The sequence below is a fragment of the Phasianus colchicus genome, chromosome 4, assembly GCF_987193195.1.
Source record: "Phasianus colchicus chromosome 4, bPhaCol1.hap1.1, whole genome shotgun sequence".
Taxonomy (NCBI): Eukaryota; Metazoa; Chordata; class Aves; order Galliformes; family Phasianidae; genus Phasianus; species Phasianus colchicus.
Genome location: NC_143439.1, coordinates 8,086,955 through 8,112,603, shown reverse-complemented (window position 1 = coordinate 8,112,603; position 25,649 = coordinate 8,086,955). Strand labels below are relative to the sequence as shown.

The following is a 25,649-nucleotide window of genomic DNA, read 5'->3' as shown; positions in this document are numbered from 1 at the left end:
AGATCTTGACAGGGAACACCTTCTGAAGTAACTTCATTTAATGCAGTCACACAAAGACCACAGGTAGATGGTGTGTTGTTCAGGATTTACCTCAAATAAGTGTTTACAGCTTTTACCATAGTCATAGGATCATTACCATTCTGAAGAGAAATGAAAATGAAATAAATTGAAAATGCAAAATAGTAAGGATTTTGCTTAAAAGTATCAAAATTATGAAGCTAAAAGTATTAAAGACGAGGAGGAAAAAATGACCATCTAATGAGTCATCTAGGATGAGCATCTTAAACTGGCATTAAACAATCATGCTGAGGAAGCTCATTAGATTTGTTGCATCTGCAAAAAATTGAGGTCATGCCACATGAAAAAGCCACAGTCAAATGCTGAAAAACAACTTGGCTTTCTGAAACAAAAGTACTTGGAATTTATTTTGGAGAAAGGAAATATCTGAGAAGGAACCTGTGTATCCTCACTTTCTGGAAATAAAACCCCTAAAATAGAATGCAGATAAATGAATAACGTATACCTCCTTCCTTTCCTTTGTCCTCCAGGGATACATAATTCTAGCTTTGAGGATATGATGTAGGAATACTCAGAATGTCATGGCTGGGGTCCACTAAGTGCAGATTTAATCTTTTCCAGCAAGGTAAGGCTTAGATAAATAATCAGTAGTACCCACTGCCATAAAACTGGCAGATTAGTGAAGAGAGATGTTAAATTAAAGGTTATTTGTCAAAAAGAATACAAAATCAGACCCTGATAGAAAGTCACCACTTCTAAATTAGAGAATGGTAACTGAAAAAAAAAAAAAGCTGGTATTTTAACTAAAAGCAAGCATATGTGTACTGCTAAAACTGGCTTCCAACTTGCCAGAGACTTTCTGAATCCACCGAGAGGATAAATCCTGCTGGGTTTTCAGTTTGTCTGTGCACTTTGAGAGCTGACAGCACGTAATACAAATGACAGGCTTCACAGTGTGGGAAACAATCACTGCAAAAACAGTGCTGTCACCAACAGAAACACTGAATCTTTGCTGATGTATGATTACAATAATTTCAATACTGGTTTACAGTGTGTAGATGTTAGAATAAATGAAGGATATGCAGTCATTGTCTGCCATCTGCCACACTAAGATGAAATCACATGACTTGGAAACTAAACCTTGGGAATTTGTTGTGTCCCGCTGAGCCTGGCCATTAACAGATAATTAGTCTGGTTTTAAAAAAAAAATCTTTTGAATTCATTCTGCAGCTGTCATATGCTAGATTAGAACTTGTTTCACAGGTCCATTCTTACTTGGAGATCTTTAATTTTTTTTTTTCTTTAGCTAAATTATCCCCCCCCTTTTTTTTTTTTTTTTACTTCAGAAAAGAGTTTTTGGATTATCAAACCTAAATATGCAGACTTTTCTTTAAGAAGCCTGCTACACTTTACACTACAACTGCATTTGAAAGAGATTTAAGACTGAATTTTCTCTGTTCCTCTTCATAGTAGCCTGCGAACAGACTTCCTAGCTTTGAGATGCGTCTTTCAGGTTGTCACATTGATGGATCTGTTATACTAGCCGCTGCTTGGTTGGCTGGAATCAGATTGTCAGTCTCTTAAGTCTTCTGAAGCAGTAATACCAAAATGTTAAAATAAGGACTTTTCTTCTAGATTTATACCAGTCATTAAGAAAAATTCCATTCTCATCCATACAAAACTAATGTCGGAAACACGGAACAGTCAGAAAGGAAAGGGAGTAGTCATCTTGAATGTTTAAAATATCAGTACCTGACTGATTTGCAATGAATCTTTAAGCGCAGTAATACGAAGATGGGAGGGAACGTACTGTTGAAGTAAGCAGTACAGGCCAACTTTTTAAATAAAAGCTTTCCATTAATGCCTCTACATGCGGATTGAAATTTGTAAGCTTTGCAAAGGATGATAGCATCTTTCCCTGGAGGCAGTGAAGTTTAGCATTCTCATAGCACCTCTGATACAAAGTTGACCACAATCATCTGTTGCAAAAGCATGCCATTTATGTTGTGTTCTTAAATGCTTGTTTGGCCCATATTGATGTTTTGGTTATTGATATATGTTACAGGGACTCTGCAATTGTGTGAGACTTCGATACTAAAATATTTCAGAAGAAAACAAAGGATATGAACAACTTGTAATATATAGGATTAGTTAGAGTTTTGGACTATTGTCAGGGGTGGCATTTCTTAGTTTTGTCTGTCTTATTTCTAACCAACAACTCATCTACTATTCAGTAAAGGAATTTAGTTCCAGATTAAGTTAAAATATAGGCTGGGTAGATAAACAAAAAAAGTGCTGGGTACCAGAGAGCCAGAATCCTCCTTGGAAGTAATTTATGAAGGTGCCATTTTCTTGCTTGCTGAGAACTTGCAGTTTCTCTTTTAAATAAGTCAAGGATCTGGTTGATTTAAATAGGAATTAAATTGAACAAAATTTAAGCATAGATAAATATGAAGTGGGGCCTTACTTAAGAACTTGTTTTGTTCTCCCCATATTTTGCAAGGGATTATTGCAGACACTTTGAATATGCCACATGCTTGTACAGGGAGACATCCAACAACAGCTATCTTTGGCCTGTATAGCTTGCAGACCTGGAGGTGGTCCATGTCTGATCGCAGACTTCCTGATAATGCACCTACTTACTATTAGCTAGGGAGAGACATTCTTATTCATGCAAGTATATAACCTTTTTGAGGCAGGAAGTATTAAGCTTCTGTTGTGAAGAGAATCCCAAATATACCATGTATATTTAGTGATACTTAGATTTCTGTGAGGGTAGTAGAGAAAATTTTTACTTGATTTCCTCTTCAGTCTCTCCAAACTGTGTATCAATATGAGAAAACTTGTATTAAGTTAGTGTTTTTCTTCTGATGTATTTGTTTCTCTACTAAATTTCACAACTTTTTTCTCATTTTCCTGTGGTAATGAAGAATAACTTCAATGAAGGATATGTGATTGAGTGGTTGGGTATCACCTTCCATGAAACTGACATATCATGACCATATAACTTTCATTTTTGGATTAGTTGTACTAATAAATGAATTTTCTAATTTCTACTTTTTTTAAAAAAAATTTTCATCTCTATATCATGCTTCTAACAAACTGTGTTATAAATAAGTATTCTGAATGTTTGGCTACTAGAGTTTCCCAGAATCTTGGGCAGTTTTCATATTACATGCAGTCATGTTTCACCTGGGAATAACTGTCCAGTCAATGTACAACCTGTTCAGCTCTAGAACCAAAAGGGACATCCTGGCTGAGAATTTTCAGTTGGAACTGGCAATCTAATATGCTTCATGTCCAGAATGTTTCCATAGAATGCCCACTATGCCTTTATCATCTATACTGTTTGTCACAAATCCACCCTCAGCATCTACAACAGACTTAAGACTGCTTACCAATCATTAAGATTTTGTGACTTTGTGTATTATAGAGAAAGAGTGATCAAGAGTGTCAATGAAATTCTTGCCCCCTATATTGCCACATAACTTTAGATGGTATAACACTAACACAATGGAAAGCACACCAATAATAGCAAGATAGCAAAGCCCTAAGTTGCAGCAAGTGAAGGTAAGCCCAAACAACAGCCAAGGACACAGAATCAAAGGAAAAAATCTGCTTACCCTTGGAAGGCCTCACGTTCACAGGGGTCTCCAGCAAGAAACCCTTGCCTCCACTGCCAACCCTTAAATGAGGTCTGGGAAAGGGTGGATCCTGGTTCCACCCCTTCTGCTCACTCAGGAACACTGCATGCACCTGAGCTCCCCTGGGTTGGCCCTGCCTTCCACCAGGTGCTCAGTCACTGCTTCAGGCCATTTGTGCTACAGATGGACTTTTCCAAAATAATCCTAGAAACTGGGTGAGGCTCTAGCTTTCTGAACAAAGAGAACACTGTACCTGACGTGCCTCAGGAAAAACTGAATGACATCCTCATACCACATTTGGCTTGATACTTGATGAGTGCATGAAAAAGCATAGTGCTAAGAAGCTTCCTGCTACACTCAGGCGTCCCTGAAGCTCTAGGGCTTATGCAGGCAAATGTGTCTGTCCCTGGCTGATGCCCATGAAAGCTCTGATATATTGTGTAAATACAGTAGCATATTTGTAATATTTGTGTAAATGGATACTTGGAAAATTAATTATACTTTGCATTACCTACAGCATAATGTAGTAAAATCAGTATTGTAAGCAGGGGAATTCTAAGAGTAAGATGGTGAACAGCTGATGAAATCTGATTCATGAAGTGTCACTACAGTTCTGTATTCATTTCTCTTTGTTTTCACATGGAAACAAAAGAAAATCCATGCAGTTTCAACATCAAAGACACTGCTGGTATAAACAGTCAACTTATTTCCTTTAGCCCCCAAAGTCTTTACTTAAAAGATTTGTTCTTAATTATTTGAGAATTGAGAATCTCATCGCAGTCTCCTGTCATGTACTATCAAAAAAGCCACCCAGGGAAATGGTACAGTCTAAGATACAAATGTGGTGTTGAGAAGGTGGTTTTTGGATCTGAGAGGGTTTCATTTCCTATTTTAACTAGAAGCCTTGCTATAGATTTGTTAGTGCTTTTTTGAAATACATGAATATGTTTTTTACTTATTTCAGAATATTTGCCTTTCGCACATATTTTTTTCCCATGTTTATCTTCTGAAATATTTAATTTTAAAAAACCTCAAAACCTCAGTATTATTTCTGTAATACTATAATGTGATGGAAAGTAAAGCAATAATAGCAGGGTGGCAAAGTCTTTGGCTATTACAAATCAGGACAAGCCCAAGTGCAGCAGATGAGAACACAAAAACAAAAGAAGAAAAACTACTTACCTTTAGAAGTTCTCAGCTGCATAGGGATCTCCAGCAAAAGACCCTCATCTCCCCTGTCAACCCTTAAATAACATCTGGGAAGGCATGCATCCTGTCTCCACCCCTTCCAGTCACTCAGGTACATTGCATGCACCTGAGTTCCCCTAGGTTGACCCTGCCTTCCTACCAGGTACTCAATCACTGGTTCAGGCTGTGACTTAGCATTTCCACTACAATATCCAAGCAACTCCTCTTTCTCCATCTACTTGTTACTGAATATACAACATTTAAAATGGCATTATAATAAATGAATGAATAAGGGTGGTTAATACTCTTTCTTGTGAATTGTAGGTGCTTAGCTGGAATTTCCAAAGTAAATCTCATGACTTGTTTGTGCATTTTGTGAGGTGAAAGGTTTTATTGCAGGAACATTTAGTTTAGAACTTTATTTGTCATCACAGTAGATGAACCTATTTTAATTATGTGGTTAGTATATGTACATCATAATATCTAGGAGATACAAAATAAATGCTAATAGTAGGAGCGTGCCTTACTCATAAAGGGGAAATTCTCATGATAAAAACTGTATGAAGAGATGTGCAGATGATAGGTTGGCAAGACAGATGAACATTTTATTTATTTATTTATTTATTTATTTATTTATTTATTGCTATGTTTTTTTTAGGAAATTTTGCATGCTCATTGAATACCTATGTAACTAAGGATGAGAATGACTGACACTATACATCTACTAATGGAAATTAATAGACCTACCTAAATCCAATTTGTGCCAATGCAAATCAAAAGACAGAATCAAGGACTGATGCATTCTGTACTTCTAAAAATCATAAATATAGCACCTTTCTTAATGTGATCTGAAACTTCCAAAAAGTCTTTTTCTAAGTCCTTAGTATAAATAAATAAATAAATAAAATGAAATAGAACACCTCTTATCATAAAGCTATGAAAATATGATTAGCCAAACTGAATCAATAAGGCCAGATTACAGACACTTAAACCTTTCAGTGGTGACCTAATTTAATGAATGTAGTTTTCTAATGAGAACAAGTAGAACAGTGATCTACTTTATAAATTTGACATTTGGTTTTATCCCCGTGTATTTTAAAATTGAATTGAACATTTGAACTATTAGTTTTTTTTTCATTTTTCACTCCTGTACTCATTACTGAAATAAAAAATGGACTCATAGCCTTCAGTAATTTTACAGAGCTATCTCTGATTGCAGAGAGAACAGCCAGAGCACAGTGTTGTCCAAACACACTCAATTTGTTCTAGTTCTCCTTAGTCTACTTTAATATAATACGTTCCTTACATTAGGTAATGTTGAGCTATGGAAAACTACACTGCTGAGGCATTAAAAAACCCTGCAGTCATTTTTATCAACTTAAAACACAGTAGGCTTCAAGAATGAAGAGTAGGACTCCAAAGCTACTATAGCCTAGCCTCTGAGATTCTTATTTCCTGCTTACACTGAAGAAAAAATTCCTGTGTAACATCCTAGATGGCCCTTCTTCATCTCTTGGGAGGTGAGAGCAAGCCCAACAGAGCTTAAACATGTCTGAAATGGAAGACTTCAGTTTATCCATCTGCTTCAAATAAGGATTCTTCACTAATAATAAAAATTAATAAAAACTACCAGTAACATCAGCACTAAACCCAGCTTTCATTAAGTTAGTTCTGTCACCAGGGATTTCCCTAGATATTTGCATAGCATTTTGTTTTTCAAAATCATCTCTTTTAAGAGAAGGAAAGAGAAGTCCATGTTATCATTGTATGTGGGATGATGCTGTCACATACAAACTATTTTCTACCAACTCTCCTAGTTACAAAAGATAAAATTATAATTAAAATTGTCAACTGGTAAGCAAAGGAAAACAAGAAGCATACATGCTTTGTTTTCTCTCAAGTATTTGGACACAAGTACTCAGGAACAGTGAGATATATTTACAGAAAAATGGATAAACTCTCGAGAATGAGTTTTGGATATCTCTATTAAATGTGATTCCTTGATTCTCTACTGCTCTCAAGTGTGGAGCACATATTTGTAATAACTTCAAAATCTTTTTAGTATTTTTTTTTCTCCTTTGTCTATAGTATTCTTTTATTCCCCTTTGTCTACAGCAGAGTGTATTGATGATATTATCTTGAAATCACATCTACATTACAGGAAAAATTTGCCTCAGACTTGATTATACAATAGAGTTTGAAAGTGGATCTACCCCTCAACTGGAATCTTTTCCCAAAACTTTTTCAAAGTATTAGTCACCATGTTTCCATTTTGTCTCCAAAGCCACTAGCTGTTGGTATGTTTCCTGGTAACAGCAACTATTGAGCTTACAGTCTTTGTTGCTGTAAATACCAGGAAAGCAGGAACAGAAAGCTGGAGTCCAATATTTTTACATTCAGTCACTACCAAGAATCCTTGTTAGGACAGTGGTACACTTGGTAAGAACTGAAACATTTCCTTGTTTGCTTAAAGGAAAAAGGTGTTCTGTGGAGTTCAAAATGACTTAGAATTGAACTAAAAAAGCCTTAGCAGGTGTGCAGTGAGATATTAATTTCTCCTGTGTAAATTGACTTTGCTAGGAGTGAATCTGAACTCAGATGCTCTTCGTGACCTTTTTTTCCTTAGTGTTTTATTATCCATATATAATCATTCTCAAAATGTTTTAAATGATTCATCCACTCTCATACTATGAATCATTTTTAGCCTAGCTAGCCTACATAAAAATATTTTTGACTAAGGGCTAGATAATGAGTGTATGATTCCTAGATATTTGTGAGAGATCCTCATCTGTAAACTATCCTCAGCTTTCAGGAAACAAGTTATAGTTTTGTCTTATTCTATAAAAGCTCGGTTTTAATCATCATTTACTGTAATAGAAAGTGTGGGTTTTATGTGAAATTGAATATTTAGGATTTAGTGAGAAAAGTGACCTTTATGAATTATGTTCTTTATCATATACATATACTTGAGTTTGTCTATTTTGTAAAACACATTAAAATATCTTCTATGAATCTGTACTCAAAGCAACAAAAAATGTAATATATTCTGTAAGAGGAAGTATAATTTAAGCAGATTGTTCACTTCTAACATCCAACTGCAGTAGATTCTTTGATGGTTAAATCTGGCTGCTAGTTCTTATATATTAAGCTGTACTTAAAACCTCAGCATTCATGAACATATATATCCAGCTATTTTAAAGACTGAATTTTCACATCAAAATTTCAACTCTGAGGAATTCATTTCCAAAAATACCAGCACTTATGCCTAGATAAGCTTGAAGTTCTTGGTAGCATCTGGGCCATCTCCAGCTGCATTGTTACAGGCAGTAAGCAGAAGGTTAGGCAGCACTAGACAAACTAGTCATTTTTGAACATTTTTGAAACAGCTATTTTAAAAGCTCTGGTTGCAAATTGCTAATGCTGCATCACTTCTTAGCATAAATGGGCGTCTACCTTCCTCTAATTCACTGTGACCCTTCTCCATCACCTTACAGATGAGATTTGGTTCTGATTTATGTTTCTTTTTATTTTTATTTTTTCTACTATTGTGGTGTCTTGGAAATACCTCAAGTGATTTTAGTATAAAGGTGTTTTTTTCCCTCCACTTTTTAAGCATCTGTAGTGTCAGCATATGCAAAAAAGTAAAGTACCTCATCTCTTTATAAAGATGTTTTAAACTTTCACTCCCGTCTCTAACACAAACTTGTAGGTGGTTGAAACATGTATGTATTTTAAGTAGTGTAATTTTAATCATGTTATTCTTAAATATTGCTTCCTTTTTATTATTGACAAGTTACTTCCTGTCAACAGTTTACAGACTGGTTCAGCCCAGTTCCATGACTAGCAGGATGGAAGGACCTGTAGATCTGTGCCCCAGAAAAGAGAAACAGGGAAAAAAGGGGGACAAAAGGGAGAGAGATGGGCCTAAAAGCAAAACAGCAGCAACGATTTGAGGAGAAACAAACTAATTTACCAAATAAGATATTGGAATGCAAGATAGCATACTATAATACAACATAATACAATATAATTAGAATTGAAGCTTAAGAGTATCTGAAAGCCAAAGGCCTTGCTCTAATGCTAAGGGGAGACAATCTGGGGAGCTCACATGGTGCCGAGTGAAAAGGTGAGGTCTCGTAACCTTGCCAGGGGTTTTATCTCCTCTCTGAATGCAAAGTCCTCTGGAATATCTAGTTCTTCTCTTCTGGGACAGGTACCCAGAACTCTTTAACTCCCAGTGCACTTCATGATGTTATGATGTGGAATACCGATAACAAAAAAATCATCAAAACATGACACCTCCCTTTGTGTCCTTCTTGCAGTACTAACTTATTGATGCACAGGGCAATACTCGAACTTTTCTGGAGTATTTCTGTAAATTTAAGCTTGAGTTAACACTACCTAATGAAAGTAAAGCATACTATGTGAAATGAGGGGGAGATTGCATTTCAGCTGTCAATTTTAAAGTGTAGGGTTTTTATTATTATTATTACTTTTTTCTTAGCCCACTGTTTTTAGAGTACTTCAAAGTATTACAAATAATTGATCCAAAATAGAGAAAGGAGTCTTTCCAGGAGACAGAAATTTTCCTGAACTCGATTTCTGTACTGCAAGCACTTTGTACAATGTCTTTTAGACTATTCTTCAGCTAGACCTTCAGGAATATCTATATTGATGGATATTGAATTGGGAAAATTCAGCACAAGTCCAGAAAACCTGAAAACTGCACACTTGCGAGCTGTCACGTTTTGTTTAATTTGGATCTTAAATAGAAAAAATAAAATAATAGAAATTTGTTTTAGACTTCAGTACAGGTCTTTGGAGAAAGCTCCTTTCATTACTAGCATGTAACCAAATTTCAGGATGACGGAGTTATTGTGAGTTTATTAATAGTTCTCACTCCTTTAAAGGCACCATTATGTAACCGTCATGTACAGAATGTAAATATTTGTATAATAATTACACAAAGGATTGTTTCAAATTGAAAACTGTTTGAATTTCAAAGGATTGTTTAGACTAGTAAGTAGAGAGTTTTAGAGCAAAAAAGTACTGCTACAGTCCCCTTTCAACAACCAAAAAAAAAGCCTGGCAGGAAAACATGCATGGAATACTTAGCAGATGCACTGTGAACCATGGATTTCTGGAAAGCTGCAGTTGGCTTTTCCATATAGTACCCAAATCAGCAGTTTCAGCACGGTGTTCGTTGAAAGCAGATGGTCTGTATAGACCTAACTAGGAATAGTAAAATAATATGTGATCACTTTAAATTCATTTATCAGGTGTCTGCATCTCCACCGGAAATATTTCAGAGTCTCAGGAAAATTAAAGAAGGAAAAAAAGATCACTTCACTGATTCATATTTGCTTTCTAGAAAACTTAGGATTGTGCCTTTATTTTGGGAATAAATGAGACAGGTTGCCTCTTGTTCTCGAGATCTTCCTCTTGCAATTAAATTAAAAAGGACTTGTTAATGGCAAATAAGACTGCTTGTATCAATACAAACCATGTTGGTAGACATCTTCCTTAAGGCAGCTTCTATGGGAGTTCCTTCTTTGGGAAGGCTTTGCAAGCCAGACAGGTATCTGCCAGTCCATTTTAATGTACCAGTACAGAAAATGTCAGGGTAAGTAAAATCAATTAACTGTGATCAGATATGCTCATGTAGATAAGAATTAGGACTCCTGCAGTGAATTTGCCAAAAGTAGCTGGGCTTGTGTTCTAATTCTGAATACTAAATCAGTCGATCATTGACAGGGCCCCACAGAGACCTGACTGGCACACACAGTGAAACTCTACCCAGAGCTAGTAAAAACAACATATGTTCCCAGAAGCTGCTTAGGAAGCTCTTTAAGCACTGGCGGATATCTATGAAAGCTTTAGACCTTGAAAGTAGAAATAAGGACAGCAGTAACCTCCTAATGAAGGAGCAGTGGTAGAACTATACTCCTGCTTTAGCAATAGCAACTAAATGGATTAAGGCTAATACTTCGGTAAACAAGTGTAGGAGTGGTTGAAATTCAGACCAGAACTCCAATGCATACAGAAATTCTCCCAATGGGAGAAACTGCAAGAGGGGAATGAGTGTAAAGTGAATCTACACTAACATGTATCACACATATCTAATATGGGAGATTCAGTGATAGTATCCTGACATGTCTTTGTGAAATGCCTGCTTGCTGCTTTTACAGTCTGTATTATTTCAGGACTGTGTTACTATTTCAGCATTTAAAGGGAATGTCAGAAATCATCACTGAAGAAGCATTTCTGCTTTTGCAGAGCATCGGATGCTCATGGCCAGAGGAAGAAGAGAATGACAAATTTTATGCTAAATATTAGTCAAAAGAAAAATACTTTTTTTTTAATGCTTTTTCAGGATTGGAAAACTGATAAGTTGAACCATGCATATCATGGTTAGATAGAAAGTTAGCAGAAACCAAATAGATTAATCATATTATATGCTTCTTAAATTAGGACGCTGCTTACCTTTTGGAGATGAAAGGAAAAAAATCTTGACCTGACTACAGAAAACTGTAGGAATGGTGTTAGTGCCATGTGTATGTGCAATAGAAAATAGGTGGTAATGACAGCCTTGCCACAGTGCTACTTATGTAATTTCTCTTCAGAGCAGATGCAGTACCTGCTCCTGATGCGCTGCTAAGTAGCACTTCCTGGCACTGCTGCTAGTTGCAAAGTGTGTTTGTGATTTTGAGAGAGATTGTGCTCCTTTTATACCAAGGTACTGCAAGGTGACTCCACTGTATGGTGTGCATTTCTGTGCAGTTGCATACCCAGATGTAAGCTGTGCACTGGTCTTGTACTACATACCTCCCTTCTGTGTGGAGCAGGCGTGAACTTACAGTACGTTTCAGTTCCAGAAGGATCATTTTACAGAGAAGAGGTGCAATTGCAGGATGACTTTAAGTTGGCTGTAATACAAACAGCAGTGAACTGGCAGCAGCCCAGTCTCAGTTGTTGGTGGTGGGACCCATAATGCTGATAATTTGGATTATGCAAAGCTTTATGCTAGAGCACTGCTACCTTGGATTTGAGCAGAATCCCATTTAGAAATTGCATGTAGATTTATATTTCTGGAAAGCAAATGTTTGTTTCAGGTGAAATACCAGTGAATTGAATAGATCTTTATAGGCATACAGATGGACCTTTTGGAAGTTGTTGCATTTCTTTCCTCAGACTGATAACTACTTGCACTACAGATTTCCATTACTTCTGCTGGTAATTGAAATGGAAGATGTTTAAGCAGGCAGAAAGAGGGAAGAGAAGGGAAAGCTGTGAGTGATGCTTTCTTCTAAGTCATCACTGGAATTTAACATTTATCAGTGTTGTGTACATCTCTGTCTGTATGGATAAATTAGTGCACCTGTATCTTAGTATTTGTTTAACTAGTTTATGTATTGTTTTAAGTGTGTATGGGGATACCATGGTAATGCTGTATGGAATCCTGTTAATTCTTTCTCTGAGGAGAAATCTGAGGGGGAGAAAAAACATCTCATCATCAATCCTGTTTGTGAAATGAGTTCGTCTTTTATTTAGTAACCTTGCTTTTGTTTTAGATTATTTAAAGACATTATTTTTCAGAAACATAAAGTATGCTTATATGGATACTATTTATGTCTTTGAATTCCTTTTCAAACACCAAGCATGTTTCAGCCTTATACTTTAGACTGGTATAATTTCCCTGAAATATAACAACATACCACCATCTCCAACCTCAGTATAATTTTTATCTAGTTATGAAATAAATTGAAAAGCTATTGCAAATATGCTTTTCAGCTTTTTATGAAATCATCTTATGTCTGCTTAGTCTTGGTTAGGATGTTGTTTTGTTTTCTTAGAGAAAGGAAAACGAGGGAAGTTTGAAGGTCTTTTCTTGTTGTGCAAATTAATCCTTGTAAAAGTAATGAAAAAAACTGCAATCTGAGGATACCCAAATCTTAGGTGTTACACTTAGGTGTTTCCATCACTGCAGCAACAGGTGCCACAGGTGCTTTTTGAGCCAAACTGAGCAGCTTGACACCAGCCTCTTTAAATCAGAACAGAGCAAAGAGCAAAGTCATATAGTACTGTGGCTCAGATTCAGGCAGACTGAGCTGGACCTTGATTAATTCCACATGTTGGCAGCTGTAATAGGAACATCTTGAGAAATGCCAGAGAGGTGTTGCAGCCAGAGCAGCTCCCACTCAGTTCCACACAAAATAAAATGTGGAGTTTCACTGTGGTTGATTTTAGGACCTGAAGACAAGGTCTGCTCACAAACAGTGGAAGCTTAGGATTGTAGCAGATTATAGCTGTGTGTTCCAGCAGCTCTTCTCATCTGAAAAGTCAAAGGAACGAAAGTGAATTTCATTCTTCTAAATGCTCTGTAATATGTAGTACGTGAATCCCATGTTTGTCAAGTAAGGTGATTCTCGCTGAAGAATTCTTCAGTAGTGCAGAGGAGCTAGTACTGTGGAAAAAACAACATAGCTTATAATTTAAGCTGCATCTGTGTCACTGAATCCATATTTTACTGAACTAAGCCAGCTGTCTGTTCTTAGGCCTGCTTTTCTTTTAAATTTCTTTCTTAATAGAAGTGGCTTTTATTTTTAGACTAGCTACTCAGGACTAAGATGGAAGGTTAGCTGTATGAAGTCAGGTGCTATTTTTGGTTCCACATTAGTCTTCCCAGTTGTGCCACTAAAGGAAAGAATCTGTTATGCTGACTTATTTGAACTGCTGTGATTAATGCCTCTGTGGGCAAAGATATAATTCTGGTAACTGAAAATGCTGTGTTTTCTTCTTCAGACAGACTGGATTATGGTCACGAGTTTAACATTAGTTAATTCTGCTTCCAGTTTCCAATTATTTCCAAGTTTAGTACGGATTTTGTTTGTGTTACTCTCTGAATTGAGAAGTGTGGTTTTGAACTTCACTATCACATAATACACGGAAACAATCGACTCCTTTTTCAAGAGGAGAAAGGTTGCTCCAGGGTATTTTTTTGTTACAGAGAATGATGACATGTTTTGTATTGGTGTGAGTGAAAATTATTCAAAATTTACAGAATTTTAGTCCCTCTCAACTGTAATAGTTCCTATATCTAAATAGCTGCACATTATTAGTGCAATATTTGAAATACTATTTTGCAGAAAGAGGTCAGATCTTCCCTTTGGACGACCAGTGAGTGGGCCTTGCCAAAAAGTTCTACAGTACTGAAAGATACATGATAGGAGCACACATATTGTGCATATTTCTAGAGCTTATTTTTCTGGCAGTCATTTCCGTTGCAGAGAAGTTGATCCGTCTGTTTGAAATGCACCCAACTGCAATCTCCCATTTCCACATGTATTCGTTTTCTGAATTCAACTCTAGAGATATTGAAAAATAGATGCAAAAACCTGTTTAAATTTAAAATTAAACTAAAATGTGGTATGTGCTGCATTCTGTCATCTGTTCCACATAGCTGCATGAGCTCTGGTGCCCTGACCAGTCTGTTCATGCAGTCTTTCTGCATTGTCATACTGTATTAGGCGTTTCCTGGGCTTACTGCCAAACTTTTTCCATTTACAAGGCAGCAGGCGAATACTTAACATTTGTTTTCCTTCTTACTCTTCAGATTCCCTGTAGGACAGAAGGATTTTGTCTCCTTCATTTTCACTGCTGTTCCTCATCACAGGGTATCTGTGAAAGAAGGTTCATTTTCTGATTATGACTCTAAGAATGTGTCACAGTCCATGATTAAATAGTCATTCAGGAAGCTGGCCTAGGAGCACTATTCTTCTGTAAGAAATACAGTTTTTGTTTCACTTTTTTTTTCCCCCATTTTTCCTGAATAGGGTAACAAGCTGTCTTTACCCAAGGAAAGCTCAATGTTTACAATTTTTTTTTTTGAAATATACACGTATATTCAAGAAACTTAATTCTTTTCTAGCTGTCCATTGAAATTCATGCAAGAAAAGACAATCAGACAATGCCTTGTTCTAGCCTAGAAATCAGACTATAACATATAGCTTTATGGAAATGTACAGCAGCTTAGTGAGGGGACACTACTTGATCCATCCATAGAGAGAAAGGAGATGTCTTCACAAACTGGTTAACTGAGATTGTTAGGATGGTGTTAGAGTATCTGAGTAATTGATAAAAGTAAAACATTTTTTAAAATATTCTTTATTTTGTACAGAAATATAGGAGGTTATTTTAAAGGAAAATCTTTGAATTGCAAAGTAAATTTGCTAGTCTCAAAGTCACCAACATGCACAGACGTATAACAAATCAGGTAATTAACTCTGTCGTATTGTAACAGCTGTTAGTTTTCCATTCTTTCTGTGTGACTTGACCTAGTTAAGCCTCAAAGATGGCAAGTGCTTCTTCTCTATACCAGCAAGAATTTTATTATTCTACCTTAGATTCCAGATTTACCACATGTTTAGTCTAGCAGTGTTTTTGTTGCTATTCCTGTGTACTCTAATGTGGGCTTCCATGCTTGTCTGGCTCTTGCACAGTTTATTTTTCACCTGTTTCTAAATCACTTAGCGTGGTTGCCCTTGACACTGTAATTTCTGCCAAGTGAACATGTTGTTAATTAAAAAGAATACTGGCAATTCCAGTGTTTTTTTTGTTTTTGTTTTTGGTTTTGTTTTTTTTTTGTTTTTTTTTTTGTTTTTTTTTAAGAAGGGTATATCAAGGATTCACTGGTTTATGACTTTTCTTTGTATGTGTCTTCCAGGATGTGTCCTGGCTACTGGTTTGGCTGTTCTCTCACAGTTTACTGAAGACCTGTCAGGAAATGTGTTTCAGTATAAACAGGCAAATAGCTAGTGCTGAACCTCTTTTGTTCTGGTCTCAGTTTCAGTAGTGAAGGACTGATGGTTTAGTAAGTAGTTAAGAATAATGGTTAAACACATCCATCTCTTTTGGCTTGGTCAAACTGTTCTGTGGCAGTGCAGAGACACAGGGGAAGTTCCAAGGTAAGAAAATCTGTGTTAAAATCACAGTGCTCAGTAGGAAGGGGCGGGACTGCACTTTTTACCTTCCTCTTTGAGTTTCTGAGGATGCTCAGAGGAAGCTCTTCCTTTTGAAAGTTAAGCCTGCCCTTGCTGGTGATGGAACTGAAATAGAAAATGGACAACTCCCCTATATCTGCAGGACTGCTTTGCTTGTACTTTGCTCTTTAGGACATGCACAAACCCTTGAACCTCAGCAATGCTAACTTTGTTTGAAAAAAGGAAACAGAAATGATCATTACAAAGCTAGCCTGTCTGGCAAAATAGACGAATATTTTACTTTTGCTTACTCAGAAAGAAAAGTTGCAAAGGGCAAAACTGTCAGGACAGCATATCTGTGATCTGGCCCAGTCAAACACGAGTAGCATTTTTTGGGAGAGAAGTGGAGACCTGTCAGAATGAAGGTAGTAGCCTGGAGGTTATATCTAGTTCTGTCACACTGACATTTAATATGTTATTATGTTTTTTGGTAGCAATTCCTATGGGGGAAAAAAAAAAAACAACCAAAAAAACAAAAACCAAAACAACACAATGCATTTTTTTTTAAGAGCTTCAGCCTTTAATGCTTGTCACTACTGCTGAGCTGAAAAACACATCCACAAATCCAGCTTTTACTTGGCATGCTGTTTCTCTTAGTTTTTCTTTTGCCTCGTATTTTATGCACTTCCTTTTTCAAATATTTATACCATATCCTGTTTTCCTGAAGTCAGTAAATATATTTTTTTTCTTTATTGTTTAAAAAGAAATGAAAATAATCTTGTCTATCTTTTCCAGTTTGGATGTTGTACTTCAATTTCCATCTGATGTGGGGATTTTGTCATCCAGAGCAGATTTCCCCAGACACAGGGTGTGGCTCTGCAGACTTAAAATGAACAGTCCTGTTGCTGTTACTTAAATTGAATCAGCCATGCTAAATTGAACCAGTCCATTTCTCTTTACAGCTCATCATTCCACGTTTAGGATGAAACACAGCTGTGCAGCTGGAATAAATAACAATTTATTCAGTGAACTCTTGGCTGGAAGGTGTTGATACTGATCTGCCGTGTGGTGTTTTTTTAATTTGTCACCAATTGTATTATCTGTGTTTCAAAGTTACATCACAAGTGTATGTGTTAAAAGCTTGAATTTCTTTGTACTAGAACATGAAACTAGTTAAAGCCCCCAGGTAATAATTAAGGAACACAATACTATTCACTTCAGTGTGTAAATTTCTTTCCATTCGACATAGCTGCGTTTCAGACAACTGGGTATCTTAAGGACATCTTTTCTTTGTGAGCTATTGCACTGTTAGTTGGCATGAATAAAGTAAAAACAGCATTGTCATAGTCTGTGGATGAGGAGGTCAAGTACTGTTATGCTTTACATCCGGTTTTGCTACGTCAAGAGCAGTATTGTTGGCTAGGCCTTCCACTCTGATTGCCAGTCATTGCTTCCTGCCCATTACTTGTCCTTCTTCTGGCTCACAGTGTGACACTGGATGTTTTGACATGGCTTGAATGTTTCTGGTGTAACATTATTTCTCCCATGGAAATATATACCATTTCTTTATGAAATAGCCAGAAAAGGAAAAGATAGACGGTACTTATGTTGTCAAGACATAAGAATACTATGTATTCTTGAGTGAGGAAACTATACATTAGCATATGGAAACAAATACCTTTTTTTTTTTTTTTTTTTTTTTAATAATTCCTTTATTCCTCACCACAATGACCATTTACCAAACCAAAAAGGTTTTAAGGTGCATTTTCAAGGCTATTCCAGTCATCTTTTGTGCACAGATCGTTGTAGATTCATTGGTTGTCGAACTCTTCTATAACAGTGAAAGGATGATACCACACATGATATCATACATACAGCTCCATGTATTTCTCACAATCTGACATAAGACCCATCATTCTGTCCTCTCCAGCTTACAGCTTGGATATTACTCTGGATGTGTTAAGGAGTGAGGGAGAAGCTTCATTTTAGCACAGCATTTAAGTGTAACCAGCTCAAAACACCACTACAGTGGCACTAGAGGCATGAGCAAACAAGTGATGGGTGTACAGCCTATGGTAATGGCCCCCACTTTGGGACTTTGGATGTGAGCTTGTGCTTCACAGAGTGCTTCTTTCTCTTTCCAGTGGTGCATCCAAGATGACTGTTCTGTACACTTTCTCATAGCTTTTCATATAATGGTGGGTTTGAGTTGGCTGTTGAGTTCTCTGCCCTCCTACTCCTTGCAGGTGGGAAGGATGTTTGGTCTTTTTTTTCTAAAGCTTGCTTTTGCTTCAGTGGTGATGCTTCTGGCAAAAGGAAGAAAAAAAAATCTGAAATCTCTGGAAATGGCAGAGTTCAGTTATTAGTAGAGAGGGTTATTAAGTAGAGGGGAACATATCCCATGTTAGCAAAACTTAAATTTATACAGCCTTTTGAATCAAGTTGTTACTGCCTCTTTGGTAGCAATTTCAAGTGCAGCTTAAAATGTCTCTAGGCAATGTGACTAGATTGTTGTCGAGACGATAAGACAAAAATAAAAGGATTTTGTTAGTGGCTGGAATCCTTTGTCGCTCTAATGCAGTGAAAGAAATACTCAATACTGCAAGTGGCACAGCATGAGGACGGTACTGGAGGGGCACCTGCTGCTGTTCTGGGTGAGCTGCCATGACAACTGTGCTGCTTCTGGCTGCCTGGTCTCTTCTTGCAGAGCACACAGGGTCATTGGTATTCTGAGTGCTGCCTGCTGCAGGCAGCAGCAAGCCCTCCCTCCAGATCTGCCAGCATTTGCCATTATCACCCTGGGTAAAATATGCAAATGGTGCTGACAGGTAGATGGAAAGGAGAAATACTCGTTTCCCTAGAAACAGTTATTTATTTTACCTGGTTAATTAAATGGTTTTACCAAATAGTTCCACCTTTTCTGCCTGTCTTTTATTCCCAAATCTCATTCAGAGTACGTCATGTTAAAAAAGAATGTTAAAAATAATAGAGAAGGGGTGGGGAAGGTTGGGAGTAGGAGAGGATGTAAAGCAATTACACAGGAAAATGTTGATCAGATTAGATCTTGCTACCTGTAATCTTTTTTTTTTTTTTTCTTAGAGTGAATTAAAAGCAGTTCAGTGAGATTTATTTTGTGGCATTATTGGTTTTAATTTGTTCTAAAAATTAGATATTTACTCCTATACAAACTGACTTCTTGAGGCTTGGTTGTTTTTTATTTTTATTTTTTCTGTGATCTTTGGTTTTGTTTCCCTAAAGAAAGTCTAAAGCATTTGTCCTTTTTAAAGCCTCATCCCTCTTGAAATAGATTGTAACATTAGTACTTTAACAGTTAAAAACAGAATGATATGTAAAGGGCATGGAAGGAACTCTGTATTTTATTTTTTCTGGAATACCTTTTAAGAAAAGGGACAAATAGTGGTTTGGTTTGATGCGACATTTAAAGATGAAAATTAAATACATTAGAGCGTTAAGAAAAATATTACAGAAGCAAAAATTTGAACAGAGTTTGCTCACAAGCCATTAATGCAAGAATACCAGAAGCTTTAATGCTACCTACCAGTAGGGTTTCTAGCTGCAAAGCCATTACCATGCACATATAGGGAAAAGTACAGGTATACACGTAAGAGAAGCTTGTCTTGGAGGTGAGGGGCAGTAAGTATTTACATTCTTGACTGCGAGTTTTCCTGCACATGAGGAATAGCTGAAGTACTTGAGAAATACAATGACTGTTATTATAGAAGAACATTACAGTAAAAAAGGAGTACACAAACTTATTAAGAGTTGCTGACTAACGGAAGATTTAGCATTTGAAAATACTACGTTTGTTTATTTTACTCTATATGTTTTGCCATTAAGGTGACATGCTTGCAGGACTTCTTTGGAGATGATGATGTCTTCATTGCATGTGGACCTGAAAAATATCGGTATGCTCAGGATGACTTCGTTTTGGATCACAGTGGTAAGACCGCATTTCCTGAACCCATAGAAACAGTCAGATTCACTGAGGCCTTTCCTAACCTCTGGTCAATCCTCAAGAGCAATGTGTATAGGAAAATATGTGTTGGAATGTATTTTCATATCAATTAAAGCATTTTCCCTACCCATCATCTATCTTCTGTATATCAGGTAAAATGCACCAACAAATATGATCTATTTTCTTAGGAAACAAATCCAGTCCCTAAACTTGCCTGGAAAACAGCATTTTAAAAAGTTTCACTTACGTTTCTAATGTAAGAGTAATTTCTAAAATTGCATTTTAAAATGTTCACTTACATTTCTAATGTTTCTAAAATCAGTTACAAACATTTTCTTTTGACAACTGTGGACTACAAGATGGTGTCCATGTTATTGTCTTCATGTGAGTTTTGAAAAGCCTTATACGTAACTGCTAATTTCATCTCTCATATTGTCCTGATAAACAATTCATATTTCGTTCTCGAATGCTGTAGACCAAATGTTGAGCTTGTTTATACTGTGAGAGTTTTGTGAGTAAGAATAATTGCCCTGGCAGGAATCATCAGATTATTTGAGGACGGCTTTGGATTGTGTATTTATGCTGTTTTTTCTAATTGTTATAAACAATGTAATTTGATTACAAAATCTTCTATTATATTAAGTAATATAGTGATATGTCTAAACCACAGTGTTTTATACAGTTGAATGCGTTGGCAAATTCAGCCCTCTCCCACTCTATTGTTATTGCCAGCATGCTGCTCTCCTAGAACTACCTGAGTATGCTGATTCAAATAAATGGCATTTTTTACATATAGTTTTAAACTAGCTGAGATCCAGTTGTATTCTTGTGCAGGCATAGGAAAACATGACTGTATCACTTCACACTGCAAATTCTAGTCTGGACAAAAATATAAATACCTTTATAGATCTTATGGTTAAAAGTTTGCTTTTCCCATTCTAACATGCGCAGACTAACTACGCTGATTTCCTTACTGAGAAACTAGCAACTGAGGGTTTCTTTCTCACTTGGTCTCTTCACCATCAATGGTCCTTGCTTTGTATAATACTTCTGGAGGACTTAATAGATAAAAGCAATTTCAGTGCAAAGAGGATCATGGCTGGGGCATACAGCTCTACGTATCATTTTTGATGATGACTTGATAGCATAGTCATGGCATTGCCATTATAGTGATGAATAACAGGGACAAAATTAAGAAGAAAAATGATATGATTAGATGGGGAGAGATTTGCAATAGATGCTAACTGTAGGAATTTAAATTTTTCAGAAATGTCAATACATGTATGATTATTTGCTCCTTTCCTATTTGGGTTGTCCTTTATTTCATGATATATAGTTGATGGTAAATTACAGTAATCTGTTGTCTCAGCATTTTGGAAGCAATAGGCATTTTTAACCTCTTAAAAAATTGTTCACAACATCAGTTTCTTGCAAAAGAAGGTAAAATAAGCTTGCTGTGCATTTACCCTACATGAAGCTGCCATTTCAGCACGCAGGATTTACTGAACTATCAGAGGAACATTGTCATTGGCTGACTTCAATCATTCAGCCGTGCATAGGTACAAACTTGAATAATGATCATAACCCAAGTTCAAGACTTTGCATATGACATGCGGAATGTTACATAAAGCATTTGGCTCAAAAACATTTTTATGATGTGTTGGTTAAGTCCTGAGATTGACTGCTTCATTCGGTTTGGCAAGCATATTTGGAAAATACTGATGTTCTTTTTCTGGATAATAAATAGCAACTGCAGGGTTTGCAGGCAGCTGGCACACTAGATTGTGTCTGAAATTCCACCTGCTTGGTTTGCAGAATGCCGTGTTATGAAATCGTCTTACTCCCGATCATCTGGCATGAGGTATTCAGGGTCCAAAAGTCCAGGACCTTCACGTCGAAGCAAATCACCTGCATCAGGTACAACTTCTAGGATGAGCACATAAAAATACACTCAAGCTTAAGGGGTTGAAAAAGCTATTGGTTCTTTGTGAAATACAACTGCTATGCTTTGTTTCCTGATAAAAACGTTTTATCTGTTTCTCACATAGATTTGGTATTAGTTTGTCATAAAACACACATTTATTTTTGAGTCCTGAGAAGAAATGTTGTTTCTATTTATTAATTAACAGGCACAAAAGGTTCCATTTTAAGAAGATTGGAATAATTTGTGCCAATAGTTTGCCTGGGATATGCTTTCAGCATAGCAGTTGATTTGCTTGAAAACTTAACTATAGGATGGCTGTGTGGCTGAATTGATGTTCATAGAGTATAGCCTTAAATGTTGTGAATTCAGAAGCTTTTTCCTATGTAAACCAAATAATGTCAAAATACAGGATTTTGTTATTTGAAGCAAGTTTAGGAGCTATTCTGGAATATAACTACTCATTAACAGAGATTTTTTTTTCTTGTACTCTGTATAATTTCAAAGTAAGGTTCATGTTGTGTATTTGACGGAAGCATGACTGAATCCCATCTGTTCCAAACACTGAGTCTTTTATGCAAATAAATAGAAGGGAGAATCTTGTTTTTCCTATTCTAGTTTTGCATTTAATCTTTAAATATAATAAAACTTAATTGATTTCTTTCTCTCAGACCTGGAGAAGTAGCCCTGAAATCAAACCATTGAATATGTAAATATACAGTGCTCTGTTTTGGTCGTAATTATATGTGTGTAAATGTGTGTAAGCTCCTGTGTGTGTATTCAAAACTGCAATATGTTCCAAATTCTCACATCCATATCAATATTTATTGCTTAATTGATGCTGGTTAAAGTCATTTTATGTCTGTGAGATCTTTAAAAGTGGAATATTTATCTTCTGTTTACAAAGTTGGTATATTTAACTGGAAAGCCTCAAATGGTGAGTTTCACAAATGATCTGTATTTCATGCAATCCTGTTAACTGCAACGAGATTGCACGGGACATATGTAGAATATATTCATTATCAATAGTGAATTTTAGGCAAAGTATTTAGAAATCAGCACTATCATTTCCTTACTTATTTCTCCTTGCACACCTCCAGGTTAATCTGAAAATTTATCCAAAGTGTCTGCTGTTTATCCTTCTATTTACTTGCCTTTTTTTCTCATGTAGTGTTTAGTTATCTTTTTTTTCCCCCTTCTTTCTTTCATGCATGTTCAGAGCTGTTTAATAACTTTTCTCCTTAATGTCTTTTTCCTTTGTGTCAAATATATGAGTACAGTTAAGAGGGGTGGCCACTACTCCAGTGCTCATTCTTCAGCAAAATCCCCAGGTGAGCCATTACAGTTATGGCTGTATATCACTAGTGTGTGTCTCCTTCCTCTCCATTTCCACTTTCCTCTGCTTCTGTGAGTATTTTTAAGATTGAAATGCAGATTTTGCATTTACTGAGCCAGAGCCATAATGCATGTATTCTTGTGAAAAGTAGGTCTTTGACTGAGATAATCTAAATGATGCTTTATAGTTGTTTGTTGGACATCCGCTAACGGTGTCAATGTTAAATTTATAAAGGTATAATCTTACCACAAGTAGACGAGCATTCTGAGAAGCAGAATAGAAATGTTCAGGTAGTGGAAAAAAACAAGGGTAAGATCTGCTGACAAGAGAGGTGCGGAAATGTGTACCACACCTTTTTATTGGCAGCCTCTTGCTCTTTTTCTTTTGGTGTTTTAGAACCTAGGCTGAAATGACAAGAAACCTCTTTCAACTTTCAGTTCCAAGTGAAAGTTTTGCTGGTATTGCTCTAAAACACTAAATCTCTTTCAAGTAATATATGTTTTCATTAGCAAATAAGTTGTGACTTTGGACCATATTAAAAGTGTTTACTTTGAACTTTAAAATTTTAAAGGTATTCATAGGTTTTACAGTATTCAGCATTCCAGTTCAATAAATTGTCACTTAACATGTACTATTTAAGGAAAAACAGAGTAGATTCTTTTTCTTTATATTCAGGCTGCTTTTCTGTGTAGAAAGAAAACTCAGAAGTACTTATACTTAGAAAACAGTTAAGATAGGTAAGTTTTACATGTACATGAAATAATCAGCATATCAATTCAGCAAACAAGCTAAATGCTAAAAGTAAATACAGATTGCTTGTGTTTTCCAAGTTAAAAAAAAAAAAAAAAAAAAGTACTGCTCTCTGCAGGGGGGTTGGACTCGATCTCTAGAGGTCCTTTCCAACCCCTACAATTCTGTCATTCTGTGATCTACAGACATCCCTTTCAGATCCTTGGCAGAGTGTGCTATGTACTGTATAACAACAGAAGGAAAATAGTTGGAAGGAACCTCAGGAGGTCATCTAATCACATCCCTGGCTCAGAGTGCCACCATACTTGTCCAGCAAGCACAGCTAAGATACTAGCACAGAGCTGGAATACTATGAGTGTATGGTGGGATTTTCTTCCTTAGAAGAGGGAAGATTGTTAACTAGCCAAACTCTCAGGTACAGTTTATTGGTTCTGCCAGTGCTTAAAAGGATGATAGTGACCTGGAGTCAGAGATGACTTATGGTCAACTTATGACTTAAGGCTTCAATGGTTATGTTCAGGAAAGACTGACTTATCTATGAGATTCATAAAAAAGAATTTGTGAAGAAACAAAAACTGTTTTGCTTCTGTAGTAATAGTTGGTCATTTTTTTTGTTTGTGTACTTTACAGCTTGGAACTACTTCTAACAGCATTTACTAGCCCTTCTCATCTTCATACTTGCAGATTCCTTATAAAACAACAAGGTGCTGACATGCTCAGTTCAAAGAAGTATTTGTAAAACAAAGTGATGAAAAGTAGCATAGTTACAGATCTGCAGGAGGGACATATGCTTCAAATCCTTTTACTTCTTTAAAAAATGCACTTAAGCTGAAGTTATGTATCTGTTGCTCTTGTGTGCAACCCTTGTTAAAGTCAAACTCAAAAAACTATGTTGAAATACTAAATATCTTTTGCAGAAAAAAATAAACTCTTAGTCCCATAACAGGTTTGGGAATCAAGTTAAAAGATTTCAAGACAGACTTATTTTATAGCTAAATATTTGTGTCTTAACATCACACATGAGAGATACAGGAATTTCTGGAAGTTGCAGTGCAGTCAGTCTGGACTACTGACAGGTAGACTGCTGAAGCTGAAAAAATAGTATTTAGATTACACTCAAAAAACAGAAAAAAAAAAAAAAAAAACCCACAACCAACAAACCACAAAAACTGTGTTCTGCAAAATGTTACACTTGAAAAGTAATATACTGATACAAAGGGGAGAAACAGACAGCCACGTATTTCTGCTTATGAAAACTTCTTGTCCCTATATTTTGTTGTGCTATATCACAGTAAATTATGGAATGTAAAAAGATTGTGTTTATTATAAAGCTCTCACACTTGCAAAGTACAGAGTTGACTTTTTAAAATTCTGGAAGAGCTATGTGATATTTGTGTATTCTCTTAAACCCATATATAGCCACATGAGTTTTGGGGGAATAATTTTGTGGCATGTGATCACATAATTTATTCCTAATTGCTGATGAGTCTGTTTTGATCTTCATGTACAGATTTGAATGATACCTAGTCAGAAAGAGATATTATGTTTTAAAGCTAGTTAGGTGGTTTGTTTGCTTGTTTTTAATCATCTTCCATTTGTTTGCTTTTTTAAAAATTATTTTTGGCAGTTAATGGAACACCGAGCAGTCAATTATCCACTCCAAAATCTACAAAGTCCTCCAGTTCTTCACCAACAAGCCCAGGCAGCTTTCGTGGACTAAAGGTAAGCAACAGACCCATAAAAATACTCTCTTCTCTTATTAATTGATGTATTACAGTAACACTGAATAATAGTTAAAAAAAAAAAAAGGTTATAATTCTATGGAGCAGCCTTGCTA

General features: G+C 36.1%; 1 protein-coding gene across 4 annotated transcripts in view; it reads left to right on the top strand.

Annotated features, from left to right (window-relative positions):
- The window catches only part of DCLK2 (doublecortin like kinase 2), a 78,437-nt gene that overhangs the window by 19,893 nt on the left and 32,895 nt on the right, over nucleotides 1-25,649 (top strand). For 2 of the 4 annotated variants that reach the window (XR_004166248.2, XM_031588885.2), the window contains exons 3-6: nucleotides 19,688-19,790; nucleotides 21,621-21,722; nucleotides 23,007-23,057; nucleotides 25,440-25,534. Coding sequence is in view for 2 of the 4 variants with exons in the window: in XM_031588885.2 (XP_031444745.1) it covers nucleotides 19,688-19,790; nucleotides 21,621-21,722; nucleotides 23,007-23,057; nucleotides 25,440-25,534 (351 nt within the window). In the remaining 2 variants the exon portion in view is untranslated. The remainder of the gene's footprint in view (nucleotides 1-19,687; nucleotides 19,791-21,620; nucleotides 21,723-23,006; nucleotides 23,058-25,439; nucleotides 25,535-25,649) is intronic. The other 2 variants (XR_004166249.2, XM_031588886.2) reach the window with 1 other exon arrangement.